The sequence below is a fragment of the Haemaphysalis longicornis genome, unplaced genomic scaffold (assembly GCF_048455015.1).
Source record: "Haemaphysalis longicornis isolate Haplotype H1 unplaced genomic scaffold, Haemaphysalis longicornis Haplotype H1 scaffold_2, whole genome shotgun sequence".
In the NCBI taxonomy this organism is placed as follows: domain Eukaryota; kingdom Metazoa; phylum Arthropoda; class Arachnida; order Ixodida; family Ixodidae; genus Haemaphysalis; species Haemaphysalis longicornis.
Window position 1 is genome coordinate 271,896,199 of NW_027526295.1, and position 22,183 is coordinate 271,918,381.

At 45.1% G+C, this 22,183-nt stretch overlaps 1 protein-coding gene across 1 annotated transcript in view; it reads right to left on the bottom strand.

Moving 5' to 3' along the window:
- LOC144168640 (uncharacterized) overlaps positions 1-22,183 on the bottom strand; it is a 46,703-nt gene that overhangs the window by 17,242 nt on the left and 7,278 nt on the right. Inside the window, exons 6-13 of the mRNA XM_077697585.1 lie at positions 21,363-21,534; positions 17,530-17,594; positions 16,041-16,275; positions 13,117-13,353; positions 12,000-12,092; positions 10,517-10,705; positions 9,004-9,113; positions 1,869-2,040 (exon numbers count right to left, since the gene is read on the bottom strand). Of these exons, the coding sequence (XP_077553711.1) occupies positions 1,869-2,040; positions 9,004-9,113; positions 10,517-10,705; positions 12,000-12,092; positions 13,117-13,353; positions 16,041-16,275; positions 17,530-17,594; positions 21,363-21,534 (1,273 nt within the window). The remainder of the gene's footprint in view (positions 1-1,868; positions 2,041-9,003; positions 9,114-10,516; positions 10,706-11,999; positions 12,093-13,116; positions 13,354-16,040; positions 16,276-17,529; positions 17,595-21,362; positions 21,535-22,183) is intronic.

The window sequence follows — 22,183 nt, forward strand, 5'->3', positions numbered from 1 at the left end:
GGGAACGGAGGGATATAACACGGGCTATATATTGTCTATAGTAATGTAAAAGATAAAATATACTTTACTCCATCTCTACGCGGAGTCTTTCTTTGCGTACTTTTGTGCATTCAGAGTTTGTAACACCTGAAGCTGTGCTCCAATTTTGTTAATTGCGCTATTTCTGGTCGCAAGCAGCCGCCGCAAGAAGGTGCCTAAAAGCGAATGTCCACACATATTACGTTCGAACCAATACAAAGGGGTTCGTTTTTCGCACTCTGCCTTATGGTGCAAGGAAGGGTCCGCCAAACATAGGGTTCTAGGTTCTCGCAGGATTTATTTCATTGAAGTTTAATTGTGTGTCCTCTCTCCACACCCCTCGATCATATTTTCATGCCGCAGATTTCGATTCACTGGTTGTTAATTACTACTTTCTGTAAACAGTACTTGTTACTCATTCTGGAACAGTACCTTCTGACTCAGTTTGTAGGGCTCCGCTAGGCTAGGAATAGCTTCTTCTAAACAAATTTTATCTGGCTGAAACAAAAAAAATGATGGTTCAGGTACACTGTGGATCTGCCTCATAGAAACTGCTTTTGAAAAATACGCTTATCGGAACAAGCGAGACGGTTTACAGAGGCAGGAAAGCCCCGCATGCGGGCAGCATGATTTTCATGCTTCCTAAAAGCCACTGTATATATACCCAATGATACATACGTGTTATCTCAAAAGCCTGGAAGCACCTAGGGAGTCAAGGTATCAGTGTCTTCGATTCCCATGGGGATATGTTCGGCGTTTGGAATTGTCTCTGCTGATGTGTATGCAGTGGTCATTAATGCGCTGAGACCAGTAAGACAAGACTCTAAGATGGCGCTGAGGGTAAGGGGGAAAAAGAAGAAAGAAAAGAAAGGAAAAACAGGGAATAAACAGAGGGAAGACACACCTTGAGTAAAGAATGTTTTTTTTATTATTGAGGATACCGTGTTTATAGGTAAAGTGATCCAAAGGGGCCACAAAAAATTGGTAAGAGAATTGCAAGATTTGTGAGCATTTATTCCGTTTTCTGAAGGTACCACTGAAGTTTGGATGTGAGGCATACCCACTGTCGCTACTGTGGCCATGCCAGGCCAGGATGGAGGATAAATATCTATGATAAACATGAAAATATATATTAATATATGGCTTGCGATATGATATTTATTTCTTAGTTTGTTGCAAACCCATAGTACCCTCAGGATCAGTGCATTAGAGAGGGGTGGTGCCGGTATCTTATTCAGTATATTCAATGTCAAATGACAAAAGCCAATATGAGCGCAGATTATAATGACGGCCTTAAAAGAGCCACGAAGAGAAATTACAACTTCGTTTAATTTGAAAGAACTAGGATTCAGTATCTCACTCAGTTCCATTAGAGCCACAAAAAAAGTTTTTTAACGAAAAAAAGCACGAAGTTTTAAAAACTTTCAAATTTTGCGCCACAGTGACGTGTTATGAGCAAGAATGACGTCATACGGGCCATCAATAAAATGTAATTTTCAGCGCGTTAACTGCACGTTAGCATTCAAGTGATGCGGTCAAATGGAACTAGAGGCCCCATTACAGATGTCCAGTCATGTGTCGTCGCGACAGGTCACTTAGGTGGCCGCCAATCGCACAAACAAGGTTCCGTGACGTCATACAAAAGATGCAGGAAATTGGCTAGGGGGTCGCGACTGCTTCACACAATTTCTTTAATATCTCCGTTATTTGCTCGAAGATTGCGATGATATTGGTATCATTGTTATCGGGACTAAGCAGTCTTTTTGCATCTTAAGCATTTTGTCTTCATTCCTCCTTTAAACGATGCGAGGCGCAGCAGTGCTTTCTCGTCTATGCGTTAGGCCTTCAGCACAGTCCTGTCATAGCCTCAGAGGCCTCCCATAAGAACTTGGCGTTCGCACTGTTCGTCCCCCACGGAGGCATCCAGCTTTGCCGGCAGTCGGAGAAGAACTTCCCGCTGACGCTTTCCACATCCTCGGACACAGCGAGGTGAATGCTGGTCTGGGCTCCTTCTTCGCACGTCTGCAAATTTGCGAATAATGGCGTCGTTTTTCAGGGATGCTACGTCGCAGGTCAGTCCCAACCGAAAGAGACAAAATCATCATGTGGCGTTTTGAAACCTTTAAAAATTTTGACATTGAGGAGAATACAGGTCATAAAATATATAGACCCTCACAACTGACGTGCGATAATGTGCGCACAATTCATGTTTAGACGCCCTGATGTTATTATTATTTACAAGATACCTACATCGCCACAAGGGCATTTTTGTAGGCCCTAAAAACATATTGGCCTAAATCTTTAATAATCTCGAATACCACCATATCTAGATGAGATTAGGGGAGATGAGAGGCTGCACCCGCTGAGGGAGTGACCTCGGAGGTTTTGGGTTTAACCTCGGACGATTAGTTTGGGGTGGAATCAGGCAGCGTTAGGAGAACTGGGTCAGGGTGAGGACAACTATATCAGTTCACTAACTTCCCAGTGTCGCTACATTGTCATGCTCTCGCGACTTTCCTGGCCATGTTTATTTTATTTATTTATTTATTCCAGAATACTGTCAATCCCAGAAGGGATTACTACAGGAGGGCCATGACAGTAATACAGCGTCGTCTCAATCAACCACAACAAAGACGTGAATCGTAAAAATAACGTACAGAATATGCGAGCTAAGAATCACGCATGACAGAGAGAGCAGTTCAAGAGCGATCCCAATCTGTTCACCTATCGAATACAACAAACTAATAGTAACAGATCAAAACAGAAACACGAAGAGAACGAAATGTGAAAAGAGCTAACATTTGGCAAATATAACAGTCCCGGTACATACAAAAAGGGTCCACACAGTCGTTCACGTGAACAAGTGTTGACCAAGGCGCTCCCAAAACTTCTCGAGTGTTGGCTGTACTATCAAGGAATCATATAGTGCGTTCCATTCTCTTAAGGCTCGAGGAAAAAAACGAATTATAGAAGACGTTGTTCGTACAAAGATATTCCTTGATAGCTAACATGTGTTTGTGTCGCATTTCCCTTGCGCGATTCAGTGGGAGAAACGATTCTGAATCTATTCTCAGCTTGCGATGAATCAGCTGATGCAAAAACTTTAGGCGGTGAACCTTCGAGCGAGTTTCAAGCGCTGCAAGTTTAGCGCAACGAAGCAGAGCGGTTGTGTAGTCGGTGCGTCTTAATTGGTTAAAAATGAAGCGGACGGCCTTCCGCTGTATTCTCTTCAAAAAAGTAATGTTTTTGTTTGTATGGGGGAACCACACTTTCTTCGCATACTAGAGCATCGGCCTGATAAGCGTGACGTATGCGAGTAGTTTTGTGTCGGAGGTCGCGTGGTTAAGGGTTCGTTTTAGGTAACCCAGCTCGTTGAATGCCTTTTTTGTTACATTTTGTATGTGTGCAGTCCAGTTAAGGTCACTGGAAATAGTAATCCCCAAGTATTTGTACTCTGTAACATTTTTCAAGAGGGTGTTATCGAACACATATGGAAAACTAAGAATCGACTTCTTTTTGATACTGACGTTGATACGGTTTTGTCTGGGTTAATCATCATTCACCAATCCCTACACCACTGTGCAGTGCGATTCAGTGCATTTTTTAATTTTATTTGGTCATCAAGAGTTTTTATCTCTTGGTAGAACATTCAGTCGTCTGGAAACAGCCTAACTTTCACGTCAACAACGTTTGTTACATCATTTATATAAAATAAAAATAATAAAGGAGCTAAGACAAAACCCTCTGGAACACCTGACGTGACGGGAACAATATTAAAAGCATGGTCACCGAGTTGAACAAATTGATGCCGATCTGACAAATAGTTATCTATCCATTGGAGGATAGGTGCGTCACCCAGTATTTGTTTGAGATTTACAAGTAATTTTACGTGCGAGGATCGAACGCCTTCGAATAGCCCATAAATTTTACGGCAACCTGAGAATGGTTATTAATGCACTGCGCGAGGTCATGCACTGTGTCAACAAGCTGTGTTACTGTGGATAATCCACTACGGAATCAGTGCTGATTGGGATTAAGAATGTCATTGCGTTCGACAAATACAGATATATGTTTCAAAATAATATGTTCTAGTAGTTTACTACAAGTACTGGTTGATGAAATCGCCCTAAAATTTTCGGGAGAACTCGTATCACCTGCTTTGTGCACGGGAATAATTTTGGCAAGTTGCCATTCTGCTGGTAAACGGCAATCGTGAATCGATTTATAGAAAATAACACATAGGGATTTGCTAACTATTTCCGCATATTGTCACGTAGCCAAAAACGACGCAGGTGTCTTGAAGTAAAAACAAGTGTATTGGAGCGAACTTGTGCTCCCCTAACAACTCAAAGAATACACAGGCGGCGAAACAGCAGTCAACAAAGTGACGTGCTTGAGCGAGCGTCGGCGATTCGAATGCCGCGGCGTCTGCTGTGCAGGCTTTTATCTTTAGGCGCGAGTGTTTCTGGAACCGTCGATTTACATCCAGAACACTGTAGATCAAAGAAGATTATTCTGGGCTAGTGACGTTAGGGTGAAACAATTTGCTTATCTAAATGTGATAGCCCGTGCGGCATAAAAATAAAGAATGGAAGACGGGCTTCGCTTGGGACGCAGATAACGCAGCCGGGCGTGGCCGGACACTAAAACAAATAATAAGTAAACAAACCCATACATGGTTCGCGGCAATATCTCCTCAAAAAACTGTTCGCTATTCCGTCGGGACCACAACTTTTTTTTTTCATCTAGTTTAGAAGTAGCGATAGCACGCCACTTTCTGTAACAGTAGGGGTGCTTAACAATTTGTCTTGACGCTACGGAGCTTGGAAGTCACAAGATAATGTACAGCCTCCCAAATTTTTAATAATATAGCGGGAGCGACGGCCAATCGGTATGTCAGCGCCTTATGACGGTGTGCAGCGGCAAAATAGACGAGGGTACGCGCACGCACATAGAACTATCTGTTGTGGGGGCGTCGTCTGCTTCGCTATTCTTCTCAGGGCAACACACCCCCTGTTTTTCTTGTCTTGCAAGGCCGTTTCGCTACCGCCAAGAGTAGCTACGCAGCGTGGGGAACAAAGTCATTCTGATGCAGTGGCAGGGGGTGTACCACTCTCAAGGAAACGGCGTAGCAGACAACGCTGATGCAGCAGATAACCCTATGCGCGTGCGCGTACTCTGGCCAATTTCGCTGCTGTACACCGCGATAAGGCGCTGATATGCCGGTCGGTCGTCGCTCCGGCTATATTATTAAACATTTGGATGGCTGTACAGTCGTTTGTGACGACAGACTTAAAGTACGCGTTAAATGAGTCGGCTCTTGCTTTTTCTTCATGTGGTAGGAGCGCAAGCGCCGGTTTTTTATGTTTAGAGCTTACGCAGTGCCAAAATTTCCAAGGAGAGTTTTGGATAAAACTTTGTAAAGTATTGCTACAAAAACATTCTTTGGCAGTACGTATTTTGTTTTACTAGCTTCGTTAAATTCATTATTTTTTAATGAAACTGAGCAATAGAAGAGCGTTTGTTGGACTTTGTGAGCCTTTTTATTTTACGTTTTATAAGAATTATCTACCGCGTAATCCACGGGTTTCGTTTTTTCGTTACGTTTGCAACAGTGGGAACAAATTTTTTCATGCAGTAAATAACATGTTATTTAAATTTTAGCCAGGCATCGTCGATACTGCAATGTTCTTCCGAGCAAAAATTGTATAAGTCTAAAAGCTCGTGGGTAAGGTAGGTGCTTCTAGCTGCATCATTAGCCTTATCAAATGCGGGTGCGAGCTTAGTAGGGCCGTGCGCAGGGCTAGGCGGTGATACAGGGAGACTGGACAGGACTATTTTGTGGTCAGACAACCCTTCAAGTACATGAACGGTGACGTCGTTCTCCGGAAAGTGGTCACTGGTAAAGATGAGATCTAAGACGGAATTACACCCGTCATGCACTCTGGTGGGAGTGGTGGCGTGTTGAGTAAGGTTAAACGTAAAGGGGAAGTCGACCAATAGGTTATTGATACCACTACCCGTTTTCAACGAGCTCCAGTTAATATCGGGCAGGTTAAAGTCTCCCGCCGGCACTACCATGGAACCAGCCATGTGCTTGTGCATATAGTCAAACAACGCTTCTAGGTATGCCAATTCGGTGGTAGGCGGCAGGTACACACACCCTACAAAAGCGCATCTATCTTTCAGGTGAATCTTGACCCACAAAGCTTGACATTTGGCACATCAGGCATAACCGAGAATGCCTATCTTTACGTACAATCACATAACCCGGCGGAACGATTTCACGGTCGTGAATGTTACTGTGCAACCGCGCTTCCGTTATAGCGGCGATGTCGGGAGAGAGTGGTAACATCAAAGCTTCAAGTTCGTCAACTTTATTTACGATGCTGCGTGCATTGATCTTGAGAATGATTACGGATGCCGGCGCCTGGTCACACACATTGCGATATCGTCCTGGATTTCGTTTTTTGACAGTTAAACTATATCATTACGGCTTTCGCCCCAAGCAAAGAGCCGGTTATTGATACGTACCTTGTCATACGTCAAGTACACCTTGTTTTTGCGGTCTTGATTATCTTTAGTTCGTGTCCATAACTTTTTTCGAATGTCGCGGACAGTTTTTGAGTAGTCCTCACTACTAGAATATTCTCAGCCTTTAAGCTTTCTACGCTGTTTGAGGATAGCGGTTTTACCACGATAGTCAAGTAATTTTAAAATTATTGGCCGGTGTTTGGCTTCTTGACAGAATGTAGCATGTCTTTTCAGCACACGCCCTCTAAATCTGGATTGCAGGGTGTGTGAAATTTTCGCACGACATTTTACACGTAATGTTCTCTTCAGACCGTGCACGTAAATACTTTGAGTTTCGATTGATTGATTGATTGTGGGGTTTAACGCGCCGACGCAACGCAGGCGATGAGGCGCGCCGTAGTGGAGGGCTCCGGATTAATTTTGACCACCTGGGGATCTTTATCGTGCGCCGAAATCTCGTACACTTGAGTTTCGATCGCTTGTATTTTAATTTACTGTTTTCGGGCAGACACTCCGTTGTCGGATACTTTTGAACCTTCCAGGCAGTCGTCACTCAGCAAACTGAGCTGTAGTACGCTCTGCATCGCCCACTTTTCATAAGAACAAAATAACCGATAAATCACCTGCCTCCTGTGTTTTACAAACAAACGTGGTGTTGAGTTATCGGACGCAATAAAACCCATTTCATTGTACAGCGAGATTCTAACTTATTTTATGTCTTGTTGTGAGGTATTCTATTCCTTGTTCCGTGGGTTTGCCGTTCATAGCTGCCTGTATTTATTTATTTATTTATTTATTTATTTATTTATTTATTTATTTATTTATTTATTTATTTATTTATTTATTTATTTATTTATTTATTTTTACTGACAAATGTAATGTGTGTCTTCCCAAAAACCTCTAGAAAGCTTGATGAATTAGAGATTTTGATTAAAAATGTTACCGCAATTTCTCTATGATTCATCATCATCATCACCTTGGTTGTTCCCACTGCAGGCAGCAAGCCCTATTAATAAATACTGACAATGTGGTCATTTTCCATGCGTGAGGTTTCGGAACCTGACAAATGATTTGAGATAACAGCGACAAATGCATTCTGCTGACGCCGGTGGTAACGGTGGTAAGGTGAGACCGCGTCTGAAGGGGACGTTGAAAGGACGTCATGGCTATGAATTTTTCTTCTCCGAGCATTATGTCCTGAACTGTACTGCACATGCGCTGTTTGATCACCCTGTCAATGCGACAATTAAATTGGTGCTAGCACAGAGCAATGACCAAATGGATCCTTACAGCACTAAGAAGTTTAAAAGATATCTATAGGAACCAAGGAATGTTCCGTTGAGTTTCCCTAAGGACAACTCTACCTCAACGATAAAGCTAAGGTTGAGGTGGCGTGAAGAAGTTGGTTTGACTTAATTAACGCTGAGCTCGAAGCTTCTGAGCCAACTTCTATACGTCCGCATGTAACATTTCAATACCTCTTCGTGTATGGGTGCGTTTCGGTAAGGGAGTTAGAGACAGAAACAATTGATATTCGCTTTTTTTTTCAAAAGATTACGCGAGACTATTTTGTTGGCCACGCTTCTAATTCTGTGGCTGGCGCCTGCGGTGTACGCCCCCCTAAAAACGTGTAAGAGCTTCAAGCTTTCGCGAAGTTGTATTGAGCTGCTGGAATTAATAATAAATCTGCAAGTTATTGAAAATGGGATCACGTACCGTATTTACTGGCATAGTGATCACAGTCGCGTAATGATCGCACCCGTGAAGTTTGTGGTCAAAATTCGATTTTTTTTTTTCAAATTCCCGCGCAATGAACGCACCCTGAACTTGCCGCAGCAGTACGTCATGTGTGCCATGTCTAGCTGATGATGATCGTGCTTATCTCTGTTTCCTTCCCTTTCAAAGCGTACATGGCTACGTTATTGCCGCAGACTTGCCGATATTAGCGATATCGGCAGGCATGCGTTCAATATTGATGAGGAAGAAACTCTCTCTAAATGCACATAATGTACTCACAAGACAACGAAAAAAATGCGCTCAGCTTGCTGCGTCGGCCCCCATGTCTGTTTTAATGTCCCGCACTGTGACAGCGGCAGCCACCTGTTGGTTGCCCTGTTGTCACCTCGCAGCATACTCGTTCCGGCCCATTCCCCAATTCATGAAAACATTGCATTTTGTATCACTTTGCGAAGCGGCTGGCGCAGGTGTGCGGAGTTTTTATTATGTTTTTATTATTTTTATTATGTTCATGAGACCTATCGTAAGAATTCTGACCCGCAACTTGCTTGCGTTTTCTCTGCTCAAAAGTTTTTCGCGAAAAATTTACCCCGCGTAATGAACGCACCCCTGAATTTGCATCAAATTTCTTGGAAAAAAGTGCGATCATTACGCGAGGAAATACGCTAGTTATGACAGCCTATTCAGTTTAATGAGTCGAAAGTGCACTCCCACCTTTCCAAGAAATGACGTAATCCAGTAGGTTGCTCGGGCGTGGGCGTCTGTGCCACGAGTGCCCAGGTCGGTCCTCACGACACCCGGGTGGCCGCAGTTAACGGTGACCCCTGAAAGGGGAATCCCCAGAGATGATCTTCCACACAGACACAGAGAGTGCTAAATGTATGGCGAATTTCGAGGCAATTGTGTTGCGCACATAACACGTTCGTACTTTGCAACACGTCACTTAACTCTAGCCGTACTTACGATTGATTAAACACGCGCACCTACTTGCACTCTCCCTCTGCTCATGTCGTTTCTTCTTGGTGTCACCTCCAATAGCACGCTGTCGTTCGCAGCAGACTGCGGCGAGCTTAGACGCGAGTCCACGCATGGGGTGGTGTGGTCGTTTCAATAAATTTGGTGTGGATTGGTACGTCTCGGTGGAGGCGGATCCACTCTTGGAGAGTGGCGGGGGTTGTGTTGTTTTATTTCGCTTTTCTCGTTCTCCTTGAAGTCTGGGCCAGTCGGAGAGCTGCACCATGCTGAGTTTCACTCGTAGCTCTGCGCCGTATGTCGTAGTGACAAAGACGGCATGGTCACTTTCCGAATATTGTCCGACGTGCACCCAGTCCGCAAAGGGGTGTGGCCAGGAATAGTTAAGTCTGCTGAAGTGACCTTCTTAACGCTGTTGTCCATGCGCGTTAGGGAGGAGGAGTTCGTTAGGACAGTAGGGTCGTTGTTTTCGACGATTTAGTGCAAATCGTTGCCATGCATATTAGAGTACGCGTACACCCGCGAAGTGGTGGGCCGCGTTGAACTAGTTCCTAATTAGAAAAGAGGGTTGCCAAGCGCTTTGCGGAGGGCTTGCACAATTGCGTCTTGAAGGCTGGGGTCTTTGCATTTGGGTCCTTAGTAGATGTTTGTAAGAAAGAGGCTGTGGGTCTTGTTGTGGTGCGGGCGACAAGCTGGAGCAGGACTCTCAACTTCTCTGCCTGTTGGACAGCATGTTGAATGGCAGTCATTGTTTGGTCAACCAATGCGGTAAGCCTATTTCCTGTGACTTTTTCTTGCGTCACGCAACCGTGAAGGCGAGTAGGCCAGCTGGTCGAGTTCTATCACATCCGGGGGTAAAGTAGATACTGCGATGACTTAAGGGAGTGAGCCGTGTGTGTTTTTTAATCTGTGGTTATTCTACTGCCATAAGGTGGTTCTCTGGTAGAGGAGACACGGTCTACAACCAACACCTCACTCTTGCGAGCGGCAGTCTGACGGGGAGAAGGGTGTGTGCATGCGTTCGCGTATTGATAAATACAGGTGTCAACAGATTCTGCACGCGCATACTAGTTGCGCTCCAAAAAGAAATACCCCTGATTACACCATCAACCCCCTATAAATTTTGGAAAGAGACAGCCCGGAATGACAGACATGGCATCCCGATGTATGTACCTACAAGCGAAAAAGCATGGCATGTCTAAAAACAGACCCCGGTTCAGCGAAAGAGATATGACTTGAAGCCGACAAAACTTACCCGTACCACTGAGTCTCCGAGAAAGCTCCACCGTGAAGAGCATGTTGTACAGTTTTGTGGTGCTGTAGACTTTCGATTGCCTGTAGAAGCGCTGGAAGTCTAAGTTACTCCTGTCCATCTTGCCGACGTAGAACCTGACGCTTGATCCGACGACAACCACGCGACTGGGTGCGCTTTTCTTCAACAGGTCTTCAGTTGAGCCGAGAAACAGTTCAAAAATGTGTTTGAAGAGTTACAAGTCAGAAGGTGAAAGGGTGAAAATTGACACATACATACGCACAAGTAACACTCCCGACTCACTACATGTACTGATGGCTAATCCGCGTAACAGACTCACACGCTCCAGGTGCGCACGCCCTTAAAATAGAGTGCAAGTTCAGATTAATTTAGTTAGATAAAGCGAAGTTTCCATTATTCTGCAGATTAACTGTAAGTGCGGGATGTCGATACATAAAAGCTCGTTAATTTGAACTCCAAAGGGACCATGAAATTGTTTGAATTAAGCGGAGTTCGAATTAGCGTGAGGGCGCTAAAATGAATGAACATCGCGACACACTGTGCGGGCAGAACACAAAGAACCTACCTCTGTACTCCTTATCGCGAATTAAGCGCTACTTAACTACACAGCGACCTCAGCACAAAGAAAACCTGCAACAGCATGCACCGGAGCACTGGCGCCGGCGGCGCCAGCTGCGGAAGCGAAATAAGCTGTCGCAGCAGCGTACCGCGGGCGCTACGCTGTTGATTTTTTGTTTTGTTGATTTGCCCCCTCTAGTAAATTTGATTTGGTTTAGATTTGCAACACATTGTAGTCACTCCGGGTCGATTAATTCTGCGAGGAGCGATGGAAACTAAGGGATCCTAGTTCGAATTCACCGTTCTGCATACCGACGAGTTCGAACTATCGGTAGTTTTTCACCTTTGAAATGTACAGGGTTGTGCAGGGACCAGGTCGTCAGTTCGAATTAAAGGTAAGTTCGAATTAACCGTGTTAGAATAACCGAGCTTTCACTGTATACGTATAGGAGTCCCATAGTCAAGAACACTGCAAGTGGGTCTCCTGGTGAATGACCATATCACAGACAATAAATACTCGATGTCGGTGCTCTAAGTCGTTCGCAGACAGCTGAGAAATAGTCCGCAAGCTTGACGAAAGCAAAGTGCGCGGTACTATGTCTCCGCATGAGGAAGAACGTGCTTTTTTTATTAGAAAGTGTGATGCAAGCCACACGTCAGCATTAAAAAATGTACGCACGTAGGAACATTCCAAAATTGTCCTACCACAATTATCGATTTCTCAATGTACCCTTCCTTTTTTAGTATATTTGAACGATTAATAAATGACTCACATGAATGAATATTCAGTCGCAACAGAACGGAAGCAAACTTATTGTCGTTGTTTTATGAGCAAAAAGCGAATTCTCGTAAGTGTCATTGTTGCAAACCCTTCGTCTCAAGGTTTTCTCGGCAGCAGGACTCTTACCGAGCAGCAGATTGGTTAACAGGAAGTGGCCCAAGTGGTTTGTCTGGAACGTTGACTCAAAGCCGTCTTCTGTTACAGTCCTTTTCGGAGAAGCTGTGGGGAATAATTGTCACAGAAAAAATAACTTTGTAGTAATATACGCGGCTCATCACCTCGGCACAATTTTTTGGAGGAAACCGGCGTCACGCGCTAGGCGCGATGTGGTTGTCTGCCTGTTTTTTCATACGATAAATGCAAACAATATTTTGCATGGCAGCGCAAGTGTAATCCCAATGCTGCACCAGGCCTTTGGATAGCCACACATTACGCAGGGTCTAGAGTGCCGTCTGGAAGCAAGGTTGGGTTAGGCCAGGTTAAGCTACGATTAGCGAAGCTGCGCAACACGTACCTTACGTAAGAAAACGCAGCTTCCCAACCTCATTGCTGCAGCCAGGCAGCATTAAAAAATGGCAGTTGAGCTTTCTTTGTGATAGTCATTGGGTGCAGTAAAATACTGTTGACGCCTTAATATAAGCGTTGTCGTCTCTAGAAGGGAGAGTGCACATGACGCCGCAGTGAAAGATCCTTTCTGGATGCTTTTTTGGGCTTATCTCGACTGGCCAATCCAAGTAAATAAGGTCGTCAACCTAGCAGTCGTTTGTGAGTAAGAAAGCCCCAAACCCAAACGATGTCATCCGTTTCACCCTCCGCTGCCTTTCAAGGCGGTTTTCGTCTCTAAAGGCTGGCTGCAGTGCCGGCATAGGGCATTGTTCGCGAAAAAAAGTAAGCTCAGTTTTTACAGGTCCCTTAGTGCCAGGGTCGTATCCAGGTTTTTCTGAAGGGGTGGGGGGCGTAAGCTTCTATCAGTGATGATGACGATGGTGGTGGTGATGATGAAGAGAAGAACGAAGATTGTAGCCTTTTTGTTCACCGAAATATTGGTAAACCAAAAATACAAGAAATAAAAATATCAGACTTTTTCTACTTCCGCACGGGCCCACTTTGTGAGCGTATACATTGAAAAATTAAGGGGGGGTCAGAACATGCGAACCCCCCCCCCCACCTTCTGGATCCTCCAATGCCCAGTGCCACTCAAAACAGATGTTTAAATGCATCATTGAGGTTGCACAAAGCTCACCAATCTTTCCCGCGTTGTTGATAAGGACATCCAATCGCTTTTCGCGCTCGGAGATTTGTTGAGCGAAGCGTCTTATGGATTTGAAAGAGCAGAGGTCGAGCTGCATGCAAGCTGGCTGCACACCCGTCACCCTGCCGATCTCTTCAGCCGCGAGACGAGCCTTGTCCAAGTCTCGGCACGCCAGGATGACGCGAGCTTTCCTGCGGCACAGCTCCTTGGCCACCTCGAGGCCTACGCCTACATTCATCAAAAAGTACAAAAAAATATATAGTCCTTCCACTTCTGTGAGATGGCAGGCCAGTGAATCTGTATTGGAGGACAACTATATTAAGCTGCGCCTAAGACTTACTGCTTACTGCACAGATTTCATAAGGACATTCCCATAACTTCGTTAGAATTAATTCTAAACTAATTTTCATATAATTTTTCCACGATAGTGTGTTATTCCGGAATTCATAATGATTTCACGTACGCCATATCCGTCAGAAAATGACGCCAGTAAAACGAAGCAAGCGGCCTGTAAAGGGTGCACCCCTCCACAGAGGGTCTTCGTGTGGAGAAGCAACCTTTAGTAACAGAGTGCGTTATACTTAGGGTTGCTCGTTTTCGGGTTTTATATTTTTAACACGAAAGTGTTTTATGCCGGGATGCACCAAGATTTCTCTGGCGTCATATCCACCACGGAAATGACGCCAGTACACTTTTGCCGAAGGGCCCCGTTAGCTGGACGTCGCTCGCCAAGCACACCCACAAGACAGCCACTGACCCGCAAATCATGCTCAGCTGTAGATTTCGCTGCACATCTCACTTTCGTGCTTTACCGATTCCTGTGGCAGAGGAATCAACCACAGTTTTTTTTTTTTTGCATAGTTTTGATAAAACAGAAGTTACAGCCGTTTTCTGTAGCCGTACTCACTCCGTAGGCGGTCATGTATTGACAGAATGCGTAAATTCTTTACCGTTTACAACTTCACGGGGAGCTAATAATGAGAAGTAAATGAAAGCAGGCGTAATGACATAGAGCAGCCTTAGAGGCCAATATCAGTACATTTTTTTTCTAGATGCCCGTATTTATTAGGAGCTACAGAGCAGTTTACACTATCTCTGGAGCGAGCGCGTGTTATTCCTTGCTCACGTGACGCCATAGACGCACGCAATTTTGGTTATAAACCTTGCTTCAGACAGCTTCGCTGTAAAAATTGAGCCCGTGTCTCACATCTTCACGGAAACGACAAGTGCAACCGAGACGGTTCCCTGCAGAGAAATTTGCACAGACCACGTTCACGGGAATCGTGCAAAGTTCGACTCGCTTAGCTGCGTACTAAAGAAGGGTGAATGCGGGCGTTTCGAACATTTGCAGCCATATCGCTTGTGCACTTGCCGCGTACTTCTTCATCCCATGTAGTTTGCTTCGTTCGGGAGAATGCGAACATGCTGCGCAGTCTGTGCTGTGGCCTTGCCACAAGCGAAGTCGATAGCTACGAAGTACGATAACTCTGCGGATACAGTTACCTTAACAGAAACACGTCGGGCTTACAATTGTTGCTCGAACAATTATATCGAGCTGTACTTCTTAAAGAAAGCATGATTTAAAAAAATATTGGAGGTGTTAGAACTCGGAATATTATACAGACTTAGTATTTACCAAGCACTATCGTTACACATGCCACCTGTTTCTGGCTGAAGGGAACCTGATTTTACGCAACGTGCATATCGCAAACAATCAGGTAAGGTGAATCAAGGGGTCCTAAGCGATTCAAAAGTGGAAAAGGAGAAAAAGTAAATTTAGGGAATTCTTTGGCGACGCTCTCGCCATTTTTGCTGCTGACGCTTCACATTATTTCACGGCGATATTTCGGGAATTTTTCTTTACATGCCGTCGCCATCTATATAGTTTCAATTTTCACCCTTTCAGTATTCGGGGTATTCGGGGTACGGCGGGGGAATAGTAAAACAGTGGGACGCTTAGACTGCACTAACGATTTCCGGAAGGCAGCTAGAAATGAGACAAAACTGCGCAAACAATTGCCTCCGAATACTCGATCTAGGAGGTCACTGAGTGTTGTTGGTGCTGGCAATGTCGGTATATCCTGACGGGAAGACTGGAAATCTTTGTGACCCGCCGCGGTGGCTCAGTGGCTAAGGCGTTGCGCTGCTGAGCACGAGGTCGCGGGTTCGATTCCCGGCCGCGGCGGCCGCTTTTCTGATGGAGGCGAAAAGCAAAAACGCCCGTGTGTACGAGATTTCGGCGCACGATAAAGATCCCCAGGTGGTCAAAATTAATCCGGAGCCCTCCACTACGGCGCGCCTCATCGCCTGAGTTGCGTCGGCGCGTTAAACCCCACAATCAATCAAAATCAAATCTTTGTGACCAAATATTACAGATACTCTTATACCGAACGTCTTTACTGCTGAGTGACACTAGTCCATTTTTTTCCCCTAGCGGGGGTGGGAAATAGTTCCAGCCTGTTCCGAACCAATATTCGTGGATCAAGTAGCACTAGCATATTTGACCAACACTGTTTCGTTAATGAACAAAAAGCCATTATTAACCGCAAAACGAGTGAAAACAAACGCTTTTAAGGTTGAGATGGCCTGCAAACGCATTGCGAATCAGTGTGACATCATTACGCATTTGGCTATAGCGTTTAAAACTCTGTTGTGCATGACAACAAAGGCTCCAGGATTTCACGAAATACCTAACGAACGCATTACATTCGCTAAACTCTAGCATGTAGCAATAAACAAGACTTCGACCGGCCAACTTCAGTGTCACTTTCAAGGGAGTTTTTCTTCTTCTGTCTTCTTTTTTTGTATTATGTAGTATTGCTCTCGGGGCTACAGTGTTGCTTCCGCCCTGGTTGCTCTCACCTGCGCCTGGACGCGGACTCAGCACGTGCGATTCCCGTTTCCCCTCGACATACCTGTGTTCGCTCCGGTGATGATGACAGTCTTTCCATCCATGCTTCGGGTGGATTTGCATCTTCCAACCGTGAGGAGGCAGTAAATCTTGCTGATGACAAGTACAACCACGACGCCGATCACGCCCCATTGCAAGTTCCGCACTGAGAACACACTGGAGAACGTCTCCACCACAGAATGGTGCGTTGGTTCCATTAAACTTGCTCGTCCCACGACGCTCAAGACTGCGGAAGTTTCCTTCCGACGCTTTCAGCCTGGTGTTTACCACGCCACCATCCACAATCACATGCAACTTTAAACAACCAGCAGTGACCAAACAGCTACGAGCCCACTAGGGGCGGAGAGCTGCTTAGTTTGTACCGATATTTAAACAACACAATTCCTGGGTTTCTGTTACGGAAAAGAAACATAAAAAATCGTTGTGAAACTAGGCGGAGCTTCAAATTTAAGAAAACAGGAGGAGTGACACAAACCGCATCAATGAAAACGGAGGAGACATCTGGTACACGAATAATATTTGGTAATCTCTCCCTACCCTGTCGTGGCTACAACAATATAACCGCTTCCCTCGCCTTGAGTGTCAAGAGTACGCATTAAAGCCAGTGCCTCCCTCTAGGTAACTACGATGAGTACACGTGCCTTTCAGAGTGGAAGTGAGTTGTAAACACGGGAAAGGTAGGGCGACTGAAGCCTCCTAGATGAGTAGGCAAAGGCTTCAACTCCTGCTGCTTTCCTCAGTTGTGGGTGTGTGTGTGTGTGTGTGTGTGTGCAACGATTGGAAGTCTTATTCTTACTGTAGTTGGGATTTTTGTTTCGTTTTGTTACCTCAGTGACTTCAGACAGTTCAAAGCGTAGACACATAGTGCGGAGATCTTCTGTTTATCTAGAAGGCGTTGGTGGGACCCGGCGCAGGACTTCACAGCGCTTTCTATTTCCTCAAACGCGCCCTTGCCGCCTGCTTTTTTTTTACCTGTCCACGGGGAAAGGCATACGACTTACGAAAGGCATTCGAAAGGCATTCAAGCATACGACTGGAGGGTGGCACACGTTTTTATAATCACCGCGTGGCGACGTGCTCTGGGTTTCGCGTAAATTTTACGAAATAAAAAGGAAAATAAATTACAAATTGTGGCGCAAAATGCAGAAGCTGGACGTAGGACATGACGTGCGCTGCAAAGGGAAGTAACGGTCTAATTTGAATTGCTGGTGTTTTTACTGTGTCACGTGCGCTAGAGTGCGTAGTAAGTTGCCGTTTGGACTGCCAAACGAAAAGGTATCTCTCTCACCTCAGTAAACGGCGTAATTTCGAAGCGACGACTGCCGTTCATTTTGCTACTTTTTAGAGAATTCGGTCCCAGGATGGTAAATATGAAAGCGCTCTAATTAATACAAAGTTATGTAGTCTCTCACTTTGCAAGCACGTTACTTCCAAAGAGATTATCCCAGCGGGAAAACTGGCAAAACTGATGGCGGGGGGGAAGGTGCTGGTACCGTAGGCTGCTTTCGGGAGCCAATATCATCCATGACGCCGGGGCGCTGCCTTTCCGCCCTGACTGCTGCCGCACGGCAACAATGTTTCAAGGGCGAAACACATGACCAGAAAAGGACGTGGCTGAGCACGCGTCTTCCGCCCCTAGCGCCGGATTGGCTGCCGGAAGAAACCCATATCGGCCGCTCCCGTGCGCGTTCAACCTGCTAGACAGTTTGCAGCTCAACGTCAGCAATCGGATCGCTCGCACGCACATGCGTATGCCCCTTGAGCGTCAGGTCTGACAAGCCGCATCAGCCTGTGAAGGATTTGTGGCCCCTCTGCCTGTGCTTTGACCGGCTTTTATGGTGGAATTTTCCGTCCTATGCTACAAGAGCGGCTTGGCCACAGCCCGTTGTCGCCGACCCTTTCCGGCACTCCTATGGCCCTACCGGCCCATACCACTTTGCCCTCTGCCCCACACACATACTCACCACTCGTGCATCTGTCCGAAATTGGATTAAGGGGTCATTCACATGGTTGACACTTACCTCCCGTCCCCTTCCTCTGGTCCTTCCTGAAATGCTCCCCATGCTACTGCCTGAGATAGGTGTAACGGGGAAGGTATTGGATCCAATATCGTAAGGAACTGCAGTTGTACGTCGTGATTGTGATAATCTCGGTATATGAATGAGCTAGCGGGGATTTGTTTTATGTGAATGGCTATGCAGATGTTTTTTAGGAGAACCTTTACGAGTAACATAAATTGAAGCGACAAGTGCACTTGTAACACTTAACCGTACGCATAATCAACGGACCCGTCGTGGTGGCTCAATGGCTAAAACGTTGTGCTTCTGAGCACGAGGACGCGGGTTCGATTCCCGGCCGCGGCAGCCGCTTTTTTGAGTAAGGCGAAAAGCAAGAACGCGCGTGTGTACGAGATTTCGGCGCACGTTAAAGATCCCCAGCTGGTCTCAAATTAATCCGGAGACCACCACTACGGCGCGCCCCATCGCCTGCGTTGCATCGGAGCGTTAAACCCTACAATCAATAAATCAATATCTCCTAGCAATAGATGCAGCAATGACGGCCTTGAAATCTACCTTTAGATCTTAAGGATGGCGGTAACCATTAGTATTATTGAAAGTAGATGCCCGGCCTTCTGGTCAGGTACTATATGATGGGATAGGAAACGGGAAAACCAAAGCAGATAGGTTGGGCATGACGATGCCGGAGGGGGTATATCTGAATAAAAGTGCACACGTATAGTGCATAGTACGAGAGAAACGTTTGGGTGGCGTTAAAATACGGCGGTATTTACATGCTTCCGAAATGTCTTGGCTGCCTCGCGAGCATCTAGAGCTGTACTGCACAATGTCAGATTGGCGCTATTTTTCTTGCGGAGACCATTTATTTAAGGACACAATTTATTTGCGAACTAATAGAAAGGGATACATGGCATCGAATCGAAATAATCTCTACGGCTGTGTTGGTACAACAGGAAGAACAATGAACGCCTCTTTTCGCGAAGACACTATGAGTGTGGTTTCAACACCGTGCTTAAGTAATCGCGAAAGTCGCTCGTAACTCTTTCTTGACCTATCTGCAGTTTGGCAGAAAAGGAAATATGAACAGCAAGATTGTAATAATTTATTTGCATCATCTGATTACATGACGCTTGAGAGGGGGAGGGACAGGGGCTTTATTGAACCATGACAAAGGTTGTCCAACTAACGGAAGTGTTTTCAGCTTTATGTGCAGGTGGATGTAATCAAGGGAAAATAAATATAGAAAAAATAAAATGCTGGAGGTTACTTAAAATTTCTAACAATTTCGCTAAACAAAGCCGTACAACATCATCCCACATATGCGAAGTTTTTGGTTCATTCAGAAGGTTGTCACATCAAGTAACCGACAAGCTAACTTTAGTGTAAACCTACACATAATCTGAGAAATACATTAAGGCGTGGCGACCCAACCGCCCCTTTCTAGCGATGGCCCAGTAACACCACAAATAGCACCTTGTGTGATTGGCGACCATCCTATAAAAGCTACAATATACATGTCCAAGGATTGGCATTGGCGCTTGTTCCTCCGTTTCATCGCTCTACTTTAATACTAGCGTTGAGTTAAAACGCGTATTACTCTGCCTCCGACACCCTGCCAATGTCGCCCTACACTTATTCTGTCAGACCATCTGGACCTCAGTTTATTGACTCAGTTAGACGCTCACTGCTTTTTTATTTAACTTCTCTTTAGTCTCCTTCTTCCTGTGTATCTCACCCGTCCTACTTAATGTAGGGCCTTTATTCATTCCTCCCCATACCCGCAGACTGGCATGTAGGCGACAACATACCGGCAGACCTCTGCTTTCCTCTATTGAAAAGCCTTTCCTCTCCCTCCCTCTCTCTCTCTCTCTCTCTCTCTCTCTCTCTCTCTCTCTCTCTCTCTCTCTCTCTCTCTCTCTCTCTCTCTCTCTCTCTCTCTCTCTCTCTCTCTCTCTCTCTCTCTCTCTCTCTCTCTCTCTCTCTCTCTCTCTCTCTCTCTCTCTGCTGACGTTGTGTAGAAGGGAGTTTGACAACTTGCTCAAATTGAGTCTTTCTCGATTGAAACAGCGTCCTTCGGGGGTTGGAACAGGGTGAACGAGTTATCAAATGACAGTTTGATTTAATAAAACAATGGTGGATGTTGCGTTCATGTTCCCTTTAACGCTGCAGGAACGGGTCAGGGTCGTTTGACTCTCGGTGTTCGACTCACGGTCACGAAGAACCTTTGTGCGACGCACCTACTAGGCAAGTATAATCTTTCGGTCAAAGCTTCCGGGGTAGGAAATGTTCCCCACTGTGGTTAATGATGTTGTCGTTAAACGCTCGTGATAACAGGACGCCCAGTATTTTTCGCTTGTGGTTAAATACTGCTGTTTCGGCAGGTTTATGCGCAGATTCTGGCGAGTGCACAGGCTCTAAAATGTAGAACGTCTTTTTGAAGGTCAGCACAGCCTACAACGATTCCTTAAAAAGCTTCATTCGGCACAGGACTGAATAAATAGAAACTGCTGAGTTGCAGACATGTCACTCGCTAAATAAAAAGGTGGCATTGCCCTAAACCTTTGTAACATATTTAGTGAAAGGTAAACTAACCGATGACGCAAATGCAACTGCACTTGACATGCATGAAACGAGTAAGAATGACACTTAAAGTGTGGATGTCAAAACACTGACGCAAAAGGTCTTCCAAATCTAGAAGGACCCTTGAAGACCCTGATTCGTGTGACAAGTACTAAACCTAACGGCATTAGAAGCGTACCAATGCAAAATTTTAAGTAGCTGTGGAAACACGCCGCTTGTTAACATCCAATGCAAGGCGCGAGAGCAAGGCAGATTCAAACAGCGTACACTGCCCACCCAAAAGGAAAGTTGTCTGTGCATTCAAATGCTGGAACTATTCGCAGTCTGCTGGATACACATACCGATACATGCGCTTCCTATACAGCCGAAAACCGGTTCTCCGCTGTAGACAGATATACAGCAGAAACAGAGCGAATAGCGAGGTGATTTGGCGATACGATTCTATAACCCCAAATTCCCAACAGAAGGTTTGCGCAAGAAACGTCTCTAACCAAACAGAAGATTATCGTTTTCCCTACTACCCAGACTTTTCTGGCAATTTTACCAAACATTAACCCAAACCCCAACTTTACATTAACTTTGAATAGTTTGTAGCGCAAGGTTACACCTCAACAAAACACTGGCAGCTATAATTTTTTACCATAAATCTTATCACGGGTGACCGAAGTTTAGACAGTGAACAACTGAGCTCTCGATTCATGTCACATATGTTAATTCGCGCCTTTAGCGAAGCCCGATCATGTTTTCTGAAGCCTTCCACAATATATCAGCGCGCTTCGGATTTGACGCCCAGGAAGGGGGCGACGACGGCTTGCAGTCGGCGAAGAGCTTTCCACTGATGCCTTCCACTTCTTCTGCCACAGCCAGGTGAACCGACGTCTGCGCGCCGTCTTCCACACTCTGCAGCAAACAGCAGAAACCGATCGACAAAGCACAAAATGCTCATGCGTTATTTGTAAGTCTTCCTCTAGCCACGCGCTCTTAAGAACGATTGTCTTATTTATTTATTTATTTATTTATTTATTTATTTATTTATTTATTTATTTATTTATTTATTTATTTATTTATTTATTTATTTATTTATTTATTTATTTATTTATTTATTTATTTATTTATTTATTTATTTATTTATTTATTTATTTATTTATTTATTTATTTATTTATTTATTTATTTATTTATTTATTTATTTATTTATTTATTTATTTACAATACTGCCACTCTCCTTCGAGAGCATAGCAGGAGGGCGTACATAATGTGCGTACAAGAAACGTGTGAATCTGCAGGCAATTGCTTCAACGCAAGCCTGCAGATTCAAAGGATTCACGTTGAAATGTGTTCCATTTTTGATGAGGCAGGCTCGTAAGCTCGTAGTCCAACCATTCATGGCGGTGAAATCGCATGCTTCGACACTGAGCCAAACCACGTGGGGAGGCCACAGGCTAACGATGCACACATAAAAAAGAGAGGGAAAGCGCAAGATTCACGGGAGACCGCAAGTTACGCTAATTCACGCAGCAGAGAAGTATGACTGAGTGTTGGGCTGGGCGA